General features: G+C 45.5%; 2 protein-coding genes across 4 annotated transcripts; both read right to left on the bottom strand.

Annotated features, from left to right (window-relative positions):
* Positions 1–1,374: 1,374 nt before the first annotated feature.
* COX5A (cytochrome c oxidase subunit 5A) lies at positions 1,375–12,684 on the bottom strand. Of its 3 annotated transcripts, none has more exons than XM_079700698.1 (6): positions 12,564–12,671; positions 11,104–11,244; positions 7,973–8,089; positions 6,081–6,202; positions 4,305–4,427; positions 1,375–1,540 (listed from the first exon to the last, which is right to left on the bottom strand). In XM_079700698.1, exons 1-5 carry the CDS (start codon positions 12,667–12,669, stop codon positions 4,314–4,316), a joined length of 600 nt encoding a protein of 199 aa, XP_079556824.1. In that variant the 5' UTR covers positions 12,670–12,671; the 3' UTR covers positions 1,375–1,540; positions 4,305–4,313. The 3 variants fall into 3 exon arrangements, with proteins under 3 accessions (XP_079556824.1, XP_079556825.1, XP_079556826.1); XM_079700699.1 differs by lacking the exon at positions 12,564–12,671 and adding an exon at positions 12,173–12,424; XM_079700700.1 differs by lacking the exon at positions 11,104–11,244 and having other exon boundaries at positions 12,564–12,684.
* A 9,081-nt stretch (positions 12,685–21,765) lies between these two features.
* Positions 21,766–22,429, bottom strand: RPP25 (ribonuclease P/MRP subunit p25). Its single transcript, XM_079701186.1, has one exon. The coding sequence runs from the start codon at positions 22,412–22,414 to the stop codon at positions 21,815–21,817; it is 600 nt and encodes a 199-aa protein (XP_079557312.1). The 5' UTR covers positions 22,415–22,429; the 3' UTR covers positions 21,766–21,814.
* Positions 22,430–23,261: the final 832 nt, after the last annotated feature.

Genomic DNA, 23,261 nt, shown 5'->3' on the forward strand with positions numbered 1-23,261 from the left:
TTTGAAATTTTTCAAAACAAAGAGTAGGGAAAGAAAAAGATAGAGACCCCATTCTGTTAGGGTAGAAGCCCTACCCATCATCAAGCTGTGACTGCGTTCTAGCTCTATCTAAAAGTAGACCATATTGTTAAGTTTCACATCTCTACTTCTTAAAAAGGAGGAAAGGGGGACGTTTTGGTAGGGAATCAGCCTTTTATAAAAGGTCATTTGTGTTAAATCTTACCAAAACTGATTTTTTTTTTCTTTTTTTGGCCACACCGCGTGGCATGCAGGATCTTATTTCCCCGACCAGGAATCGAACCCATGCCCTCTGCAGTGGAAGCGCGGAGTCTAAACCACTGGACCGCCAGGGAAGTCCCCGAAAACTGATTTTACTAACATTTCCTTACATGGCTTTAGGAGAGAAGACATCTAAATTTCAACCTACTATTAATCCAATTGGCCTGATGCTGCAGTCTGAACTGGCTGTATTTTAAGTCACTCAAACCTAAAACCTCTTTATCCAGCAGCTGGTTTCTACTATTATGGGGCTTCTAAAGACAGGATTTGTGTATTTTATTCTCTCAAGCAAACTTGGACTTCCCTGGTGGCGCAGTGGTTAAGAATCCGCCTGCCAACGTGGGGGTCACGGGTTCGAGCCCTGGTCCAGGAAGATCCCACATGCTGCAGAGCAACTAAGCCTGTGCGCCAGAGCCCTCGAGCCACAACTACTGAGCCCACATGCTGCAACTACCGAAGCCCGTGCGCCCTAGAGCCTGCGCTCCACAGCAATAAGAAGCCTGTACACCGCAATGAAGAGTAGCCCCTGCTGGCCACAACTAGACAGAAAGCCTGCACACAGCAACAAAGACCCAATGCAGCCAAAAAAAATGAAAAATAAAAAATAAATAAAATTACTTAAAAAAAAAATCTCATTTACTCAGTTCTTTAAGCAGAAAGCCTTCAAATCTATGCCAGCAAAGTCTTCGATGTCCAAGGCTAATACTGTACTGCGAGGGAAGAACAGGTAGGGAAAAACAAGAGGCACTAAGGGGCACATCCTCAAGACTACCTTAATGACCACTTTAAAACTTTATTTCACCCATTTTTGGGAAAGTACACAATTTGATCTATCCCCACAGACATCCAATCCCCTAAGTCCAAGGTACTTGCTGGCCTGTCAGCAAGAAAATTCTATATAAATGACTTTTAATTTTTAGCTAATTTACCAGCCAGTGCACCCAAATATGTTTATGTAGCTGACTTTCATGTTGGGTGGTTTCCAGAGAATTGAAGTTCTCTCAGCAGATGATGTGGCAACCAGTGAAACCAACGACCCTATAATAGTTCTTTTTTTTTTTGCTTTTCAATGCAAACACATGAAACAATACCTAATTTCAGTTCAAACTCATTTCCCTTTTATTAAAGTCCAAGTTACATTACATGGTTTGGTACTCAACAAAGGAAAACTTGTTCAAATAAGGTAATATGTTTTCATCAGTATTTCCAGGTGATTGTTTACAATCAAGTAGCATTATCAATAAATCCTTAGGAAGCCCATCTGTAAGAGAAAACATGAAAAATTAGATAGAAAATAAAGAAAAGGTAGAAATCTTACTAAAAATAACTTTTAGAGCAACAGCCCAAGAAAATCACTGTCTCTGTGTAGTCTCTTCTGCTCTTACTTAATCCTGCCTGCAATCAACACACCAGGTACTAACTGCTTAGTTTTTTGTTGTCATACAGCCAGTAATTGTTGGGGTAGTCTTCCAATCAGAAAAGTGTTGGGGAGTTGCCCTCTTAAAAAACTTTTAAGTAAAAGAATACAGTGTTACTGCTGCTACAAAGTATCCTACATAACAAAGATCTTCTGGACTCCTTGGACTAATACTTGATAAATGAAAGCCTTTCCATGTTTTACAAAGATGTGCTATCTGGCTTCAGGGAGGAGGAGGAGGTGATAGTGGTATAGGGGTGGACAAAGATAAAATTAAGACTCCTGCTCCAAAGCAAGCTGTGAAAAGAGACCTCAAAATTGAATTACAAAACCTCAGGCATTTCCTGCTCACTTTGTCAGCAGGAAGACTGAATGTAGGGATTCTTTTTGAGTTCTAAGATTTTTTAAAAATTTAATTAAATTTATTTATTTATTGGCTGCGTTGGGTCTTTGTTTTTGTTAGATTCCATACATATGTGTCAGCATACGGTATTTGTTTTTCTCTTTCTGATGTACTTCACTCTGTATGACAGACTCTAGGTCCATCCACCTCACTACAAATAACTCAATTTCGTTTTTTTATGGCTGAGTAATACTCCATTGTACATAGGTGCCACATCTTCTTCATCCATTTGCGTTGGGTCTTTGCTGCTGTCATGGGCTTTCTCTAGCTGCAGCGAGCAGGGGCCACTCTTCATTATGGTGCAGACTTCTCTCTGCGGTGGCTTCCCTTGCTGCAGAGCGTGGGCTCTAGGTGCGCGGGCTTCAGTAGTTGTGGCTCGCGGGCTCTAGAGCGCAGGCTCAGTAGTTGTGCTGCACGGGCTTAGTTGCTCCACGGCATGTGGGATCTTCCCGAACCAGGGCTCGAACCCATGTCCCCTGCATTGGCAGGTGGATTGTTAACCACTGCGCCACCAGGGAAGCCCTGATTTTTAAGTAAGTGCTTATTAGGTGTGAAATTAGATGTTCACTAATGGTATCCTAACCCGGCTCTTTATCTTGTGAGGAGTCTGATACTAGCTCTTTAAATAATTTGGGGTCCACTTTTATTAAAACTTTTATAGGGCTTCCCTGGTGGCGCAGTGGTTGCGAGTCCGCCTGCCGATGCAGGGGACGCGGGTTCGTGCCGCGGTCTGGGAAGATCCCACATGCCGCGGAGCGGCTGGGCCCGTGAGCCATGGCCGCTGAGCCTGCGCGTCCGGAGCCTGTGCTCCGCAACGGGAGAGGCCACAGCAGTGAGAAGCCCGCGTACCGCAAAAAAACAAAAACAAAAACAAAAACAACAACAAAAAAAAAACTTTTATAAGATAGTTTAGTTCCATCTTTTAAAAATAAACTTCTTCCTACTCTTAGGAAGCAAATCCTCTACTTAAGCCTCATCATTTACCTCTGAGAAGTAAGAGTATGACCTTAGTAAATGCCTCAGTACTGCAATGCAAAGGATGTGTGGCATAGTAAAAGCAATGGACTCTGGACCCAGACTGCCTGGGTTTAAATGTGGGTTCCTCTACTAGTTGTATGACCTTGGACAATGTGCCTCAGTTTCCTCATCAGTAAAACAGTAAAATGGGAATAATTATAATAGTACATACCTCACAGGACTGTTTGAGGATTAAATGAGTTCATACTTATAAAGCTCATAAAACAGTACCTGACACATAGTAAGAGTTATATACACTACGTGTGTTTGTTAAATAAAATAAATATATGACTTTTTACTTGTATATTTTCTGTTTTACAAAGGATTTTCTGCATACTGCTCACTACCCAGGAAATCCTGTGGCTCGTTTTATTACCTAATCTGTCTTTCCATAGAGGACAAGGTATCAAATAAGCTTTTATTATCAATGAATATTACTTAACTATCATATTCCAACATGGGCACACAAAAACAGAATCATCAAATCAATAAAACCCTATTAAAAATAAACAGATGTATAAAAGCATGCATGATAAACACCTTCTATGTAGTAGATTACCTTTAGTTGGGGGAGGTTAAAGGGCTGGAATTAGGGAAGAGGTACAGAGAGGGCTTCAACTCTATGTGAAACCTGTCATTTCTTGGGGGAGGGGGAAAACTAAAGCACACGTGGCAAAAATAATATCTCAAAATCTGGGTGTGGTTACACTTATTCCCTATGCTATTCATTATGCTTGAAATATTTTATAGATTTTTTTTTTTTTTTTTGCGGTACGCAGGCCTCTCACTGTTGTGGCCTCTCCCATTGCGGAGCACCAGCTCTGGACACACAGGCTCAGCGGCCATGGCTCACAGGCCTAGCCGCTCCGCGGCACGTGGGATCTTCCCGGACTGGGGCACAAACCCGTGTCCCCTGCATCAGCAGGCGGACTCTCAACCACTGCGCCACCAGGGAAGCCCTTATATAGATTTTAAAATAAGGCTTTCACTTGCCTTTACGCCAGTAAAAGAATAATTATGACAACTAGAAACAACAATTCTAGCTCCTTAATCATCATAGGTACTCTCTCAATCTCTAAACTCATAGCCTCTAAAAAGGCCATGAAAAGGTCTTACTGAGAATACTGAGATGCCACTCACTCACCCCTCCCTGGATTCTTTCCTGCCTTTTTCAGGTATGTAGCTTACCCATGGGGTTTACACTTTGTCAAGGCCCAGTTCCTCTGGAGTGGAGATTCCCAGTTCATTTAAAGTTGGTCTAAGTTCCTGGATGACATAGGGATAGATTTCCTTATGAGGTCCTGCTTTGTCCTGATGGCAAAGAAAACAGTCACATTTAGCTCTGAAAAGCTGTCTCTATTAACAAAATGAACTTGAAAATGCTTTTAATCACATATACAGAGGCTAGTAGCAGAGAATACAAGTCACCTACTTTTAAGTTAACATATTTGTTCAAAAAAGACAGCAACTTGGAACTTCTCTGGTGGTGCAGTGGTTAAGAATCCGCCTGCTAATGCAGGGGACATGGATTTGAGCCCTGGTCCAGGAAGATCCCACATGCTGTGGAGCAACTAAGCCCGTGTGCCACAACAACTGAGGCTGTGCTCTAGAGCCCGTGAGCCACAACTGATGAGCCTGAGTGTCACAACTACTGAAGCCCGCGCGCCTAGAGCCTGTGCTCTGCAACAACAGAAGCCACTGCAATGAGAAGCCCACGCACCTCGACCAAGAGTAGCCCCCACTCGCCGCAACTAGAGAAAGCCCGTGTGCAGCAACGAAGACCCGACGCAGCCAAAAATAAAAAACAAAACAAAGCAAGATAGCAACTTATATAGGCACTATTGAAGGTAGGTTTTTAAGACACCTGGAGACTAACTGAGACAACCGGACTAAAACCAAGGGAAAAAACATTTTAAAGCCTTGAGTTACTGGAAAAGAAGGTGGTGATGACAGAATTTTGTGAAGGCAATTAAACATGCCTAGCAGGCAACAGTAATAATTAAATTATCACAGAAAAAAGTTTTTTGATTTGCCTCAATTTGAGACCCTAACTGAATTAACTACTGGTGCTGAATGGATTGATAGCCTACAGAACCCTTAATTATCTTACCCATTTTAGATAAAGTAATATCATACTTTCCCTCTTACAGACCTTGAATTTCTTTCTTATAGAACACAATGTCTTTTCACGGAGAGCCACACTTAGAGAATACTTATTTCCAAGGCAAGAGAGTTTTGATGAATACTTGCCATAACATACAATCACACCTAGATTGTCATAATATTTGTTCCTCAGGGACAAATATTTAAAAAGTCAAATGGACTAAGACAGTGCCAAGCTATTACTCTTCTGTCTTTAACAAATTCTAGGTCCCTTAGCTGTATTTGCTAAATTATAAAATTCTTATTTAAAATTCCATGCATTAATTTGTTCATTACAGAAAAATTAGAAACTATAATCAAATAAGAGGGAGGAGAATAAGTATATATCCTCTTACATTTTGATCATTCTCTCTATACTTTTTAATAAAATGGGGTCATACACTGAAAAAATTATTTCATAATTTCCTTCAGTTAATATACTATGAATATCTTTAATGTTAAACACATTTCTACAACATTAATAATAACCTCTGGGAAGTCCCACCTTAAGAAACCACTAGCAACATTTAATTTCATATCACAAACAGCACCAAGATAAACTGTACACTCTAAATTATTTCCTTAAGGTAAATTCTCAAATGGGATTGCTGAACAAATGGGTATCAAGCATAATTTTTCAGTCTCTGAATAAATTCCACCAAACCACCCTCCAAAAAGACTGTAACCGCAATGTACATTCCCTCTAGCTATATAAGAACTAATTTTAGGTATTTTAACAAATCCAAAAACACAGAGTATGCTAATACCTAATCAGTAGTCCACCTACTTCCAAAACAACTTTAGCATTGTTATTTTACTGACCTTAACAACCTCTAGGATGCGAACTGCACTAGCAAAATCATTTAAGCGTCTGCATGCCCGCAAAGCAGCATCAATGATTTTGGGTTCTGGAACCAGATCATAGCCAACAAGGGTGTTCATCCCTGTCAAATTAAAAAGAGGGGTCATATCAACCTGGAATATCCTCACTTAAACTATGATTTAGTTATCTGTATTTTTATTGAACCACAGACATGTGATCTTGTCTGTTTGAGCCTCTACTCTCTTATCTCCAAAATGAGATAATTGGGAATTCCCTGGCTAGGGAGGACTGGTTAGGACTCAGCGGGTCCACTGCCAGGGTCCTGGGTTCGATCCCTGGTTGGGGAACTAAGATCCTGTAAGCTGCATGGCGCAGCCGAAAATAAAATATTCTAGATAATAAGATCATAGTGGATCTTCCACAGTGAGTTAGTGAAATGAACTATGCAGTAGCATGCAGACAGAAGGAAAAAAACCTCAAGAGTTTTCCTAAATGCAAACCCTGTTTTCAAAAGTAGCTGGTTTCTTTTCAAACAAGAGAGCCATTTTCAACTTACATCTTTAACTCTTAGTACGACGTATGTACTTCGATTGCTTTAAAATAGATCTGATTGGAAAATAATCTAAAAACAACCAGAGAAATGCTTAAGGAGAGGTAATGAAGCCCAAATAAGGACATTAAGGAGACACAGAGAGCCATTAGCACACAGTCACAAACATTCAACCAGAAAATGACTGGGCATGATTCCTTTTGGCTCGGCACAAAATGATCATCATAAAATTTAAGATTCTCTTAATGGGAATGCACAACTGCTGTTCTTTTCATTACTTCTACTCAAGATTATTCAATAAGAATTTCCCCAGCTGCAGCAAAATAGTGTCATTACATTCCTGCAGAGAAGTATGAAGCACTTAGGTTTCTTGCTTTTATTTATTTTAAAATATTTAAACAAAGGACACCAGTGACTGCAATGCTAGAATATAGTCATAGAGAATGAACTCTTGGTCTGAGATAAACTTCTTACACTTAAAATTAGTTATCTACCAGTCTACTAGCCTGGTTATTATTAATGCTACTTACTTATGTTAAATATGTACTTACAAATTTAGGATAAACAAGCTCTAGCTTATTCAGATCGGACACTTATTCAGGGCAAGACAAATCACAACTGAGAATAAAAATAACAAAAATCCCAAACTATTACCAAGAGGGGAAGAGAACCAAATGACTACTTGCGTAAATTATCTAAAAATTACACAACTGTTAAATCTTGCTCACCCTGGCCTATCATTAAAGCAGTGACGATTTTGTCCCCCAGGAGACATTTTTAGTTGTCACAACTGGAGGTGTGTGAGGGTGTTGGCATCTAGTGTGTAGAAACCAAGGATGCTGCTAAATATCTTACAATGCAAAGGACAGCCCTTGCAACAAAGAACTGTCTGGCCCAAAATGTCAACTGTGCCTCCTTTAAAACCCTGCTTTACAGGAAATACTTACTCTGGAAACTATAAACTTTCCTAATTGCAAGATGCATGACAATCCCCAGTTTGCATGATACATGTTTTCAAAATACAGTTGACCCTTGAACAACATGGGTTTGAACTGTACAGGCCCACTTACACGTGGATTTTTTTCAATAAATACTACAGTGCTACATGATCTGAAGTTGGCTGAATCCGTAGATGGAGAACCTTGGACACAGAACTGTAGATAAAGAGGACCAACTGTAAAGTTATATGTGGATTTTCTATGTGGGGGTGTGTGTTGGTGTCCCTAACCCCCCAAGTTTTTCAAGGGTTAACTGTAGTTACTTTCAACAAAGTAGTGGAAAACTACACAGCAGTTCATAACTCTATACTAAAATAGACACATATGCCTATGTTCCAATTACCTTTACGCAATTCCCAAGCATCAATATCTGGCTTATTGAAGTATGTCACCCAGCGAGCATCAAACTCCTCATCTGTCTCATGTGACCCATGGGAGTAGCAGCGAATTGACTGGATAGCTATAGGGGAGAGAGAGCAAAAACTTCAATGTATAGAAGTAGTACTTGACATATCTTGCCAATACATAAAGTTTTTTGTTTTTTTCTTTTTTTGGTGTGTCTTAAAATACACATAACATAAAATTTACCATCTTAACCATTTCTAAATGTACAGTTCAGTGGTATTAAATACACTCAATGCATGAAGTTTTGAATCAGCTATGTATGTCATGGTAGGAAAACTATTCAGCAGGTCAAATGAAACAAATCTTATGTACTGATTTGAAAAAAATCTTAAAAATTAAGCACATTAAAGCAAGCAGAACAAAAAGTACTATGTACGTATGTTTATGCTTTTATCTCACTAATGTGTAATGCTGGCATGCAATTGTCAACAGCAGTTATCTTTGGAAGGAAAAACTTTATTTCTTTATACACTTATTTTTATGATAAGCAATTATTAATTCTTAATTTAAAATAATGTCCATTCTTGGGAATTCCCTGGCGGTCCAGTGCTTAGGACTCTGCACTTTCACTGTCGAGGGCCCGGGTTCAATCCCTGGTCAGGGAAAGAAGATCCCACAAGCCACTCGGTGTGGACAAAATAAAATAAAACAATGTCCATTCTAATTCTTAAGCAAATTTATAAGATACACTTTCTTGATAAATTTTTTTAAAAACTTATGCTCTCTATTAAATTATATCCCAAAATAAATTAACATCCTGACAAAGCAATGGTAATTTAAAAATTGTTTTATCAAACTACAGCCTCCTCCTTGAAAATTCTAATTAAAAAAGTGATTTACACCCAATGGAAAAAAGTTTTACTAGATTTCTAAGAAGTGAGATTTATTAATATAACACTATCAAGAAAATAGAAAACACTTAGTATTCTGCTCTCAATCAATATACCCTTTCTAGTACCATATGAAAAGCCTTCCCATTTTTAGTTTCTGCCTATCAAATGGACAGTGAATTGGGAGTTAAGAAATCTGAATTCTATCTAAACAGCCTCTGAATGGAGCAGGAGGTGGGAGAAGGCATTTTTACCTTTGGGTTTTAGGAGGCAGTGGAGCCTAGTGGTCAGATGCTTCTAGGCTCTTCACTCTCCCACTGTTTGGCCCTGGTAAAATTAACTCGTTTTATATTCCTTATGTATAAAATGAGGATACCACTACCTTAGCAGAGTATGATGATTAAAAATGAAAGCAAGCTAACACTTTGCCCAGGGTTTAGTACCTTGTACGTAGGTACTCAATGAATGGTAGCTTTAAATTAATCCTTATCTAGAAATGTCTTAATTGATCTTCTATTTATGGAAATCCTAACTTACAGAAATAAAACATTCTTCAAACTGCATTTCTTGTTATACGAATTAGACAAGCTTGGTATAATTTCTAGTTATTTTTAAAGGCTTAACATACCAAAAATAACGCTTTAGCCCACGGTTACCAAAAATTTGTAAACTACTTTTTTTAAAAACTAAACTTATCCCTAGCAGAATAAAGTGCAAGTATATAATCAAAGTATAAACTGTTTACCAGTTCCTTATCAAGTTAAATACACACCTACCATACCCAGTAATTCCACTTCTAAGTATTTACCCAAGAAAAATGAAGTATATAATTCTCTCCAACCACCCAGAAAAGCATTTCATGATAACAAATTTCTTTTGCTCACTGCTGGGCATGGGCATGGATGTCACTGGATGACCGTGGCTTTGTTTTGTTTTCTAACTATGAAAAAGATGGCTAGCAACTACAAATCCTAGACAGGGAGATCAATGGATCACCTTCGACAATTTGTTCACTTTCCTTTTGAGAGTCCCAAATTACAAACTGGTTGTATTCAAAAACAAAAAAACAAAAACCCTGTATGAGACAAGTATTTAGAATACCCAGCAAGCACTGGGAACACACATAGCTTCCAGGTTGGGAAAAACATACTCTCCCACATGGTTTAAATTATATTCCTAATTCCAGTAATGGGTAGAGCAGGATCTATTCTTGTAGTTATTATGGACATGCTTAACATTTTGATTTTTAGGTAAACTATATAGGCATCTTTTCCCTCCCCCCCCACCACCCCTACTTAAGTACAGCATTTCCACCTAGTTTTGAGGCTTGTATGGTAAATTATTTTGGAAAACAATTACTCAGTGCTTTTATATAAACTAAAGATTCCAGAGTAGGAAAAGGGAAGCAGCTGCAAAAAATTGGGACATTTCTAGGGCTACAATCTAAAAATCTATTTCTAACACTGTTTTCTGGCATTCGTTAAGCAATCTTTTTTTTAAAAAAGGCTAACAATATATTTAGAAAAATTAAGGGTCTCATTAATCCCCTTCAATAACTAATCAGCTCAGACAAGGCTCAGAGAATGGACATTTTGGTGGTGGTGATTCTAGGAGTAATGGAAAGAAGTGAATAATGTAGAGGGTACATGAACAAGCTCAAAGGCAGGGTTGCAGAGGTGTAAGGCTTAAGAGCAGTCATGAACCTTGGGGTCCAAAGGCTGGAAATCTATAAATGTGGGAGTGGTGCAGAAAAGGTTGGAAGGTAATAAAAAGTGCTACTTAAATTTAGCCCTGCACCGGGCTTCCCTGGTGGCGCAGTGGTTGAGAGTCCGCCTGCCAATGCAGGGGATGCAGGTTCGTGCCCTGGTTTGGGAAGATCCCACATGCCGTGGAACAGCTAGGCCCGTGAGCCATGGCCGCTGAGCCTGCGCGTCCGGAGCCTGTGCTCCGCAACGGGAGAGGCCACAACAGTGAGAGGCCCACATACCGCAAAAAAAAAAAAAAAAAAAAAAAAATTAGCCCTGCACCAAGAAAGGAAAAGCGGAAACTCCTCCCACCTTTTCAGAGCTATCAGGGTAAGGACAGGTGCCAGGATTGTGTAACTTTTAACGGTTGACTGGAGAATCTAACCATTATTCAAAGCATTTAATTATCTAATTCAGCAGTTGTTGGAAAACAATTCTGTTACAAGTTGGAGACTTCTCCTGGGACCAAATATGGAATTTGGGTTGCTACTTACCTACAGCAAACTTCAGGCCCCTCAGGTAACCCCTCCAGAGCTCTTTCACTTGACCTTGGATAGCCTCATCCAAGAATCTTAGTCCTTTCTGACTTTTAATTGCATAAAACCTCTTCATCTCATATTGATAACAAACCTCACCTATAATATGCAAAAATGAAATGCACTATAAAAAAGCAAATATGTATTAAGCATTTGTGCCAGGAAAGGTGCTATGAGTTACATTATCTCAGTTAAACCTCACAACTACTAAATATTATCCCAATTTTACAGATGAGGCAACTGAGTCTTAAGGTTTAATTAATAAGTCCATGGTCACACAGCTAGAAAGTAGCTGACACAAATGTAACCAAGACTGCCTCCTTGTGGCAAACATTTAGGTTTATAGGACAACACCTAAAATAAAGCTTTTTATGAATTATACTAAAGGGGGTGACTAGAGTGCCTAGAAGATAAATCACTATGTCCAACTTACTAAGAGTTTGAGTTCACATGTTTAAATATGCATGCTTAGGGGCCAAATTTCATAATGTCGCATATACTACCATCATGAACCAAAATCAAAGTGCAGTTACAATAATTAAAAGTTCCGTGCTGGACACAAAGTTTCCCGGAACACATATAAGGGGAAGGCAAAATAAGAGACAGCAATCAGCAGACCATCTCATACTCCAACAATCAGGTTTCTAACCGGAAGCCAAAAATAATGCTTCCCCATGTTTGCAGAAGCCAGTATTCCTGGGTCTGTGGTACCCAATTTTCGAAAGAGTAATATTCTTATCATAAGACCTATCAACAGTCAGGCTTTCTTCCAGACCTCAGGAAGCAACCACACACGTCGATCTATCGTAAAAATGGAAGAATTAGAACGTGGCACAGCAGTCTCTAAAAATAACAGAATGGTCTGAGAAAGTGACAAACAAAACGCTAACCGAGAAATGTCGGATGAAACGACTATACTGCGTTCCACACGGAAGTATAACGCATTCTCGGAAGACGCTGGGGGCGGCGGTGCCGGGGTCCCCGGAGGGACCACCCCCCCCCGCCCCTACCCTGAGCTCAATGTCACCTTCGCCGAAGCGCTGCAGGCCGGCGGTGGCCACTCCCAGTCAGGTGGCCGCGGGGTCAGCGCCGGGGCAAGGTCACGGCCCGGGGACCGAAGGGGTTCGGTGGGCGCTGGAGGTGCGCTGCGCCCCCTCCTTGGCGCCCACAGCAGGTCCACACTTGACCCGTCCGCAGTGACCGCACCAGGAAGTCACGCCGAGGGAGGCCCCGGGGGCGCGCCCTCGAGTCCTCCACAACTCGAGGCGGCGGAGAGAACGGCCAGCGGTCACCAGGTTCGGCCGCCGGCCCGCAGGGCAGGAGCTAGGCCTCTGGGCGAGCCTGCCCTCGCGTGGCAGCGGGGGCCCAGGTCACCGCAAGGACACGCGGGCGCGGACAGTGGCAGGCGGGGGCCTTACCGGCGGCGGGGCCGGGGGCCGGAGTGGGGTGCAGGAGGCCTCGAGGGCTGGTCCGGGCGACTGCGGCTGCTGCTACCGAGCAGCGGCGGACAGCGGCGCCTAGCATGACGGTGATGGCGGCGCGCAGGATAAGGCTGAGGAGAAGCCGGGTGTGAGCTCAAGATCGCTCGCGAGCTCGTGGGGGCCGGACTCACGCACCGACGCACGGCGGGCGGAGCGTGAGGGCCCGCCCACTGCGGCGCTCGCGCCTTGGCGGAAGGGGGCACCACGCGGCCTCGGGCGGGCTACGGCGGCGCGCTCAGGACAATTTATTTCGGCCCCGCTTTCCGCCGGTTCGCTGGTCCCCTGTACTGCAGCGGGGATCGTGGAGCTAGGATGGAAGGAAGAAGGCAAAGAGCCGTCAGTGGACCGTAGCGTGGTTCAAGTCTGGCTCGGGAGGCGACTCTAGTACCTCAACATGGGAACAATAACAATAACAACGACAAATTATTATAAAAATACCTTCTTTGCTTTACCCCCCTGTTTGAGCCTAAAATAAGAGAACGAGTGGGACAGAACGACTGCTTACCTATAAGGGACCCTATTAGTAACTATTCTTATACCACAAACCCGCAAGCATTCAAAAAATGAGTCCAACCACTTGACGTTACAGAGAAGGAAACGGGCTCAGAAATTAGATTCCTTGCTGGCAATCGAGGCTCTTTTCACCTAATCCCCAGTCCCAGGACTCACCTGGATATTTCTGGTGAAAGGCCCTCCCCCAGTCCCTACAGGAGGCCGTTGATTAAGTTCCAAGACTCTTAACGTCTAATCTGGCTTCACTAACTGCATTCTGACCTTGAGCTCCTGGGCAGTGAGACCACATTCTCCAGGCCTGAATTATCTCGGTGCCACAAGGAGTTAATGAGACAAGTCTCATTATCTCTTGTTATCCCTCATTCTCTATGCCTGGATCTGAGGAAAGAAAAGATGGACATTCACTCTCCACTTCCTGACTCTGGGCCCTGTCTCCAGGGTGTCAGTATCGGCCTTTCTCTGTTTCCTACCCAGCAGTGCTTTAGGGGGTATGAACCTGGCTGGGAAAATGATAAAAAAGCTTTTTTTCAAAGCACCTGTCCTCAACTTCTCCCACCAACCTAACGAAAGGACACCTGGGGAAGGTTTTACCTCTTTGATTTCAATTAATATTCATCAAATCTCCAAGAGCTGGAAGCTCAGGATGAGGTCAGGGCTCCCATAATTAAGAAAGCACTGGGAAAAGAATCTAGAAAGAAGTGGGTATATGTATATGTGTAACTGATTCACTTTGCTGTGCAGCAGAAGCTAACACAACACTGTAAATCAACTGTACTCCAATAAGAATTAAAAAAACAAAACAAAAAACTATAAAAACTTGAAAAAGAAAGAAAGAAAGCACTGGGCTGGGAGTTCTGTAGCAGTCCAATGGTTAGGACTTGGCGCTTTCCCTGCCATGGCCTGGGTTCAGTCCCTGGTGGGGGAACTAAGATCCCTGAAGCCTTGCGCAGCCAAAAAAAAAAAAAAACCCACTGGGGTATATGGCAACTGAATCCCAACTGGTCTCTGCTGTCAGTCTCTCCACTTGGCCTACAGGACCTTAGATTGGCTACAGGAGTGTTGTGTGTTTTTGTTGTTGTTTTCAGAAACAATTATGACCATAATTTATTATGTGCCACTGCATGCTACAAACTATTTATTATCCTATCTAAGCCTTATAACATTGTTGTGAGATAAGTATTTATCCCTATTTTATGGATGAAGAAATAGACTCAGAGGACATTGCCCAAGAATCACACAGCTGATAAATAGTAGTGCTTAGACTTGAGGCCAGTTTTGTCTGACTCCAGAAATTTTCTTTTCCCACCACCCATAAAGGTAGGCTTTGCTGGCTTCCCAGCAAATTCTGAATCCCCCGCTACTGTGAGGGCAGTTCTAAGCCCTCATCACTTGTTTTAGGTTTTTTTAATTGCTGCATACCAATTTACCACAAACGAAGCAGCTTAAAACAATATCCATTTATTATTTCCCAGTTTCTGTAAGTCAGTTATGCCTTCATAGCATAACTGGTTTTCTACTCAGGGTCTTCTGACAAGACTGAAATCAAGATGTCAGCCAGGACTGTAGTCTCATCTGGAGCTCAAGTCCTCTTCCAAGCTTGTTTAGGTTGTTGGCAGAATTCAGTTCCTTACAGTGGTAGGACTGAGTCCCCATTTTTTTCTTGCTGTCAGCCAAGGATCACTCTCAGCTCCTAGAGTCCACCCTCAGGGCCTTACCACATGGACCCTCCATAGGCCCTCTCACAATACCACCACTTATTTCTTTAAACCAGCAGGAGAGTATCTCTGACACTTCACCCGCCTTTAAAGACCTCATCTGATTAAGTCAGGCACATCCAGCGTTATCTCTCTTTTGATTAATTCAAAGTAAATGGATTACTGGGTCCGCGTGCCACAACTACTGAAGCCTGTGCGCCTAGAGCCCGTGAGCTACAACTACTGAAGCCTGTGCGCCTAGAGCCTGTGCTTTCTCTAGTTGTGGCAAGCGGGGGCTACTCTTCGTTGCTGTGAGCGGGCTTCTCATTGCGGTGGCTTCTCTTGTTGTGGAGCACGGGCTCTAGGCGCGCGGGCTTCAGTAGTTGCGGCACGCGGACTCAGTAGTTGTGGCTCATGGGCTCTAGAGCGCAGGCTCAGTAGTTGTGGCACAACAGCTTAGTTGCTCTGAGGCATGTGGGATCTTCCCGGACCAGGGATGGAACCCGTGTCCCCTGCTTTGACAGGCGGATTCTTAACCACTGTGTCACCAGGGAAGTTCCAATAAATTTATAAATTTATATAAAAAAAAGAATAACGATGGAACCTACCTAATAGGTTATTGGGAAGATTATATAAGATAATGCATGTAAAATACTATGTCCTGGCTGGACATAACTCAATAAATGGAGCTCAATAAATGGTGAGTGTTGTATTCTTCTGTTGTAAATTATAGAAAGTTCTTTTCCCAGGGTATCGCATGTTGCGAGACGAGGGACAAGGCATGGAGGTGGGGCGCGGGGATAAACACACCATATAGATTACCTGGGAATCAGGGAGAAAGGGTGGCAGGAGCCTTCAAAGGTGATCCTATGGGGGGCCACCATCCAGTATGGGTAGGAGAGCTCTAATGGTACTTTTTCATAATGAATTAATTAATACTTATGTAATTTCCTAAATTATTTCTTTCATGATCAGAACATCATTAAAGGATATCATTTTTGATTGAGATAGAACTCACAAACCATAAAATTCATCCTTTTAAAGTGTATAATTCAGTGTTTTTTTGTATACTCACTATGTTGTATAAGCATTATCATTATCTAATTCCAGGACATTTGCATCACCCCAAAGAGAAACTCCATACCCGATGGCAGTCACTCCCCATTCCCCCTACCCCACCAGCCCTAGGCAACCACTAATCTACTTTCTATCTCTATGGATTTGCCTATGCTGTACATTTTATATAAATATGAACATTATTTCGTCTGGTTTCTTTCACTTAGCATGTTTTCAGGGTTCCTCCATGTTGTAATCAGTACTTCATTCCTTTTTATGGCAGAATTATACTCCATCATATGGATATTCCACATTTTGTTTGCCTATTCATCAGTTTATGGACATTTGAGCTATTTCCACTTTTTGGCTATTATGAATAAGGCTGCTGTGAACATTTGTGGACATGTTTTTGTGTGGACACGTGTTCCATTATTTTGGATATATATCTAGGAGTATTATATGGGTTATAAGGTAAGTCTGTGTTTACTTTTTGAGGAACTGCCAAGCTGTTCCAAGGCAGCCTACATCATTTTACATTCCTGCCAGCAATGTATGCAGGTTCCATGTTTTCCACATCCTTATAATTTTATTTTTAAACAAAGAAAGCTGAGTTTTTGTAGCTGTCTGAACTGAGCCCCACACCCACAGTTTCCAATCAGGAAACAGGGCCCAGGGCAGGGGTACTTTGTGTTCTGAGTTCATTAGCTGCTCTTCTAAAGGTTTCTTCCTGTGTCCCCCAGCTCCTTGAGCCAAGAGACTCTCTCTTCCAGCACCAGCTGTAGGGGGAAGCTCTCAACAGTTCTTGAACAGTTGAGTTTCTCTCCATGGCTGAATGGGAAGGGAAAGAGAAGGGGATTTAGCTTTGGGTCTCTTACCAGTGTGAGTGCCGCTCCTTCTATATATTATCTCAGGGACTAGGCAACCTTGATTAATCATGAAAATCACCTGAGGATCTAATTGAACTGCCCATTTCCAGGTCCTTCCTGGGATATTCTGACCCCGTTGCTTTGGAGTTCAACTCCGGCAATCTGTATTTTTTAAAAATTGAGGTATAATTAACATATAACATGCAATCTATATTTTTAACAAGTGCCCTAGGTGATTCTGATGATGAATGATTGGGAAGCCTGGTATTGTCCCCACAGCAATCTGTCCCATTTTGTAGATGAGAAAGCTGAGGCTCAGAGAAGAATTAACTTGCTCCAGATCAGAGTCAGCCTCATTTCCTGCAAAGCCTATGATCTGTTCAATATGACACCAGGCTTCATATTTGCTAGCAGAAACCTGCAGAGACCCTCTGTCCATGCAAGACTGGACCTTGGCTAACACCCCATATTCCTTTTCCCTATTCCCACTGAAGGTGGTGGGAACACCTATTGTATTAGTTTCTTAGGGCTGCTTTAGCAAAGTACCACAGGCTGGGTGACTTAAAACAACAGAAATGTATTCTCTCAGTTCTGGAAGCTAGAAGTCCAAAATCAAGATGTCTGCAGGACCATGTTCTCTCTGAAGGCTCTAGGGAAGACTCCATTCTGTACCTTTTTCTTAGCTTCTGTTGTTCACTGGTGATCTTTGGCATTCCTTGTCTTGCAGCTGCATAAACTCCAATCTCTGCCTCCATCTTCACATGCCATTCTTCCCTCTATGTGTCTGTCTCTGTTTCTTCTCCTCTTCTTATAAGGATATATTGGATTAAGGACTCATCCTACTTCAGAATGACCTCATCTTACATATTAATTACATCTGCAAAGACCCTATTTCCAAATAAGGTCACATTTACAGGTATCAGGGGTTAAGCCTTCAAAATACCTTTTGGAAGGACACAGTTCAACTCACAATAGCTATAATAGTCAGCAGGTGTCAGAATCCTCAAGTTAGATATCACCATGGTGACCCTTAGCTTCTTCAGAGAGAAGGTAGAACCCAAGGGCCCAGACGGTGGGGATAGGGGATAAGCAGTGGTGGGGAAAAGGGGAACATTTTGTCACTGTTTATGGGGCTGGACAGTTAAGGACTTTGATGTGGCATCAGAACAGTTCAGAAATCTGGTTCAGCCAGTGTTTATTCACTCAGTCAACAGCTCTCTGTGGGCTTCCTGTGTTCCAAGATCTGGGTAGGGAGCAAGGCAGGCAGGATCCATTCAATCATGGCTTATGGTTTACTGGGGTGACTGACAACCAGAGGTTCACAATAATGAGGGCACAATTACAAACTAAGGTCTGTGCTCTGACAGGAAGAAACCTGGTGTCACCAAGGAGACCTTCCTGTGACTATATTTCCTCCTTCCCTTTCTTCAATTGCCCTTCTCTCTGGGGGACCTGTAGGTATTTCAACATCTCAGTGAAATAGAGGGGACTAGAGAGTCCCTAGTGGCCAGTATGGGTATAGCAATGATCCAAACTGCAGAACTATGGAGTCGGGGCTGGGACATGAAGGGAGCTGGTAGGGGAGATGGGTGTGGCAGGGTGGGAGTGTCTGACCCAGGTCTTCCCCCAGCTGTACAGTGAACATGCCCTGGCACATTCATGGGCTGTGGACAAGAGCTTCTAAAGCTTTTACCAATTTGAAGCTGTGGACCCCCCTACATCACTCCCTTTCCCCACCAAAATCCATCTATTGTTTGATGCCAGGAAGGCAGGCTAAGTCCTGGCCAAGCTAGGGTTAAAGCCACAAGGAGAAACCCTTCTCTATCCTGGCTGTAATGGCAGTGAAATCCTACCTAGCCTGGGTAGCTCTCAAATCTGTCCCTATCTCTGTCCCCACTCCCACTGTCCCATCTCCTATCTCCCTGCAGTATATGGAATGCAGTCCGGCCCCTTCCAATCCACCTCCCACCCACACAGGTGCCAGAGGGATCCTTCTCAAACATCAATCAGACCAGGGCACTCCCTGGCTTCCACTCCCTGCCCCCTCCCCTTTATTCAGGGAGGCTCCTTGTGACCTAGCTCCCACCTGGTATTCCAGTCCCACCTGCCTCTAGCCATGCTTCCTTCAGACACTTGTGGCTGCCTCAACACCAGACAAGCATCACCTCTCTGTGTTCTGCCTGGAATTCCCTGTCCAGTCCTGTCCAGCGGGCTAATTCCTTCCGATCATTGGGGAACCAGCTCCATCAGCACCTCTGACTGAATTAAATGCCTCTTCTCAGAGCTCCTTTCTCCCACTATCACTGCACTGTGCTGTAACTTTCTTTTTTCTCTCTCCTAGACTGGGACATCGTTGCAGCAGAAACAATGTCTGATTATTCCGATTCTTCCACCCCAGTCCTACCCTGTGCCTAGACTGAGACTTGGCATAATAATGAAATCCCTCGAGGTCCAGCTGGTGGTCCACTGCCCATCTGACCACATGCTCTGGCCTTGGATGATACACATTTATGTTCCCAAATGGATTTTGATTGTGTGACGGGACAGTTTTGTGGGTGTGAGTCTTCACTGCCACCCCTAGCCTGGAAGTGCCCCAAGGCAGGGCCCAGGAAGCTCTTGGTTAGAGGCCACTATTGGAAAGATGAGGTCTCACGGTTGTGGTGGTGGTAGTGGGGTTTCCCACTCCCTCCCATTCTGCCACTAGTCAGTTCTCAAAGTGAGCGTCTCTGAGATGCTCCCCTTGCCACTCCTTGCCTTACTCCAGCACTTCTCAGGTTCCCACCTTAGCCTTGGGCGTGGGGATGTATAGGGATATCTGTTACCTTCCTTTGGAGCCTGCTCCTGGGTCAGCAGGGCCAGAGGGTCCAGTAAAGCAGGGGTGGGGAGCTCACAGGTGCTGGGTTCCATTGGCACCCATGAGCACCTATCAAAATCCTGGGAACTGAAGCTGCTGGGGTAGAGTAGAGGTGCACAAAAGAAAGCCAGTTTCATAACCTGCTTTCCAGCATGGGGGCAGAAACAGCCCACATGTGAACAGGTTAACGCTCTAAAGGTTGGGAAACAACATGAAGGGGACTTACCTGACCCAAGGCATCAAAAGAGAAAGTCTCTTCTTGCATAGTCCTGGTGACCCGGCAATCAGGACTTCAGACACTGGTGGTCTTGGAAAGTTGGCCCTTTTCCAGAACCAAGACCAGTCTCTCTTAAGATCCTACCATGCAGGACTCGTCCAAGTTTTATCATGTACTTTAGATGCAGACGCCCAGTGCCAGCCCAGGGCACCTTAGTTGTCAGGATAGTTTACGTTCTCTCCACACTTCCTGGGCCACCCCTGAGAGTCAGACAAGCACACCCAAACCCCTTGGCCCTCCTAGGGACTTATCAAGAACAAGAAATTGGGGAGGTCAACCAGTGTCAGAATCTGTATGGCAGGGCTCTCTGATCCAAAGCTGAAGCCGAGATAGGGGGATGGGGGTGGACTCCCTGAAGAGCCCCTTCTGTCAACTGCAGAAACCTACCTCTTGTTACCAGCAGGATTTATTTCAGGTTTCTACCTACCAAGTGACTTACATACTTCCCCATCTCCTCCTTTGCAAGGATGCTGTTAAGTTGCAAGGGGGCAGGTCCCCTGAGATCCCAGGGCTATGTGCCCCCCACCGCTGCCGCCCTACCTGCTAGAGTGCTTCCAGTATACAGCACTCTCTCCACCCTCCCACCTTACTTGAAGTTGGGCAGAAAGGCTTATAAGGCCATTATCTCTCAACAGACAGCTGTGCAGGGCTGGAGGCAGCAGCTTATCAGGAAGCCTGCAGTGATTCACAACCCAAGTCCCAGCTTCTCTGCTGAATAGTAATTTCCAGCAGTGGATTTGAGCTCCATCTCTCCTCCCCCTCTCCCAAGGGTGTGCTGTCCTTTCTCAGAGAGAGAAAGCAGTGAAGGGTAGATCCTATCCATGGGGATGGGGAGTCTCTGTGCCAGCTTTCTGGATAAGGCTGTCTATTGGCAGGAGGCTGCAGGTTTAGGGACCCCAGTTGGATCTGCCACCCTTGGCAGTGACAGGAGAGTTCATCGATGCTCACCTTCCTTCTCCTTCCAGAAAAGCAATGTGCTGCTCCCTTTCCCTTAGTAGTAATGTGTAAGGTGAAAATGGTCCCCTTCTGGCCACAAGTCCTGAAGCTAGAGCCAGCCAGGGAGGGCTGAGAAAGAGGGAGAAGCCGGGGACTGGGTAATGTGCCCCCTGCACCATTTTGAAGCTGTCCAGTTTCTGTGCCTAACCCCTAAGACTACAAAGGCTAAGGATCCAGGCTGGAGGGGACTGAGACACAAGGGGGCAGACCAGAGCAGTCTCTGCACAGGCAACTGATTAGGAAAAAACCCAGGGACAGAGCCATTTTTGTGTTTGTTTTATTGGAAGCAAGACTCCAGCTGTGGGGCTCAGGGGAGGAAGCGTGGGAAGTTCTGTCCTGGGTCTCTCCCTCTGGGCCAGCATGGGGAAAGGGGGATGTTAAAAGAGCTAGAACCTATGGAGATGCCCCTGCCAGCATGACCTCAGGATGCTCCTTAAAAGCAGGGGAAGGGAAACTAGAAAGGAAACTGTGTCCTAGGTGAGGGGCACAACAGGCCACCCCCACAACTCATAATCCGCTGCCCTCAGGCAGTGGTTTCCAACCCCTTGCCCTCTGCTGACAGTGGTGGGGTGATTCCAAGAGCCTTCCTCAGCTTCCACCCTCCAGGTCCATTTCAAGGATCCTAGGTGCCTTTAACCCTTGGGGGTCCTGAGCAAGGCTCAAGAGTCCCACTGCCCACCATTCCCTCCCTGAGGAAGGTCCCCGTATGGTTCAGAAAAGCTGAAGGTGGAGTTCTGTGTCGTCAGTCCACATAGGTGAAGGAGCAACCCCACCACGAAGCTTCCCTGGGGTCCCCTTATTGTCGCCTTGGGGTCCATGCTGCCAGGTCGTGGGTTCCAGAGTACCAAAGCATGAAAGGCTGGAGGTACACTCAAGGTCGAAGCTCTGGGGGTAAGATCCAGCCCGCCTAGGTGCCCCAGAGGCCGGAGCTCTCAGGCAGTCTGGTCCTCTTCAGCAGCACCTGGCTCAGGTTGTGACCGCTTCGCGGAGCCTTCTCCAGCTGCGGGTTCCCCTAGACTCCTCTTGGACGTCGATGCAGCTGGCTGGGCCGAGGGGCCAGGATGGGGGCTCGGGGGCTGGTAGCCGGGTTGGCGCGGATCCAGTGAATCCTTGGAAAGTAGGATGGCGAGGCTGGGCACGTTCTTAAGTACACTGAGACTGGCGGCTGGCTCGCCAGGCTTCTGGCCCGGCGTGGGCTCCGGAGGGAGGCTCTGCCACACTTCGCGCACGCTCCGGTAGCGCAGCCGCGTGACCTGATGCAGACCCGCCAGGCGGCGCTTGAGGATCTCGGCGCACGTGACGGTCTTGGTGGTGGCCCGACCGCAGCCGCTGAAGACGATGGTGCGCGTGGCTGGCTGCGCCATGCTGGCGGTGGCGAAGGCCAGCAGGTTCCGGATCTTACTGCCCTCCTTGACCCGCATGTGCACGGCGCCCGGCGCCAGGTCTGCGAAGGGGCCCGAGCCCGGGCCGCCTCCCTCGTCCCCGCTCCCCACCGGCGCCTCCTCTGAGTGCACCTTACGGAAGTTCTCCATGCGCCGTCGTTGCCGGGACCGCGGGGACGCAGGCTTCGCCATTGGGCCGCCTCAGCCCCGGGGCTGCATGGCGGCCGGTCGCGTCTGGCAAGGGCCGGCCGGGGTAAGGGTGAGGGAGCTGCGTGGACGCTGGCGGGCGGGCTAGGACGGTGCGATCCTCGTCTTCCACTTCTCTCCACTGGGCGCTGCTCTACTCCGCGCTCTCCGCGCCTTTGGCTGAGGCCCCGCCTAAGAGCCTAGGAGCCCCGCCCCTACCGCCAGGCCCCGCCCCTAACTCGGCCAGCCTGGCTGGCGCCCCAGCCTCACCAGCCTCTCAGATCCAGTCCGGTCCTCAGCTACCGGGGCGTGAGAGCTGCGCGCACCGTGGGGCGCCGTGGCAGCGTTAGGGGGTGACCTGTCAGGTGAAGTTTCCCTGTAATCGCCATCAGCCCTCCCAGAGCCAACCCTGATAAACGGGCAACCTAAATAAAAACTGCGTCTGCAGGGCAAACGGCGCTTCGACCCGGGTCCCCGAGCCCTTCCGCGTTTCAGCTGAAGGCCACCCCTTGTCCCCTCCCAAGGAGAGATTTCAAAGCGGCCTGCTGGGGGCTGGGACCTCTTTCTCCCACTCCTCAGTGGAACCCCCCACCCCCACCTTCGTCCCTTCGGCTCCCGAGACGCTATTCTCGCCTCAAGGACAGCCCTGTGCACCGTCAGCAGAGTGCGGGAGGCGCTGTCTCCGGCTCCGCTCCGCGCCTGCCTTCGACGACTACGTCGCGGCGTGGTCCTCGCAGGGCAGCCGGAGACTGAGGTCTCAGCCTCGCCGTGCCTGACTGGGGCTGGAGGCTCCTGGACGCCCGCACACCCC

Source organism: Hyperoodon ampullatus (genome assembly GCF_949752795.1).
Source record: "Hyperoodon ampullatus genome assembly, chromosome: 3".
NCBI classification, from domain to species: domain Eukaryota; kingdom Metazoa; phylum Chordata; class Mammalia; order Artiodactyla; family Ziphiidae; genus Hyperoodon; species Hyperoodon ampullatus.

What these genes read in the sequence shown, in the direction of transcription:
- COX5A (XM_079700698.1), bottom strand. Translation starts at nt 12,669, where the DNA reads ATGCTAGGCGCCGCTGTCCGCCGCTGCTCGGTAGCAGCAGCCGCAGTC. An exon ending in GGCCCCCGGCCCCGCCGCCG is followed by an intron (nt 11,245 to 12,563) that starts GTAAGGCCCCCG and finishes TGCATATTATAG; the next exon opens with GTGAGGTTTGTTATCAATAT. An exon ending in TGCTTGGGAATTGCGTAAAG is followed by an intron (nt 6,203 to 7,972) that starts GTAATTGGAACA and finishes TTAATTTGACAG; the next exon opens with GGATGAACACCCTTGTTGGC.
- RPP25 (XM_079701186.1), bottom strand. Translation starts at nt 22,414, where the DNA reads ATGGAGAACTTCCGTAAGGTGCACTCAGAGGAGGCGCCGGTGGGGAGC.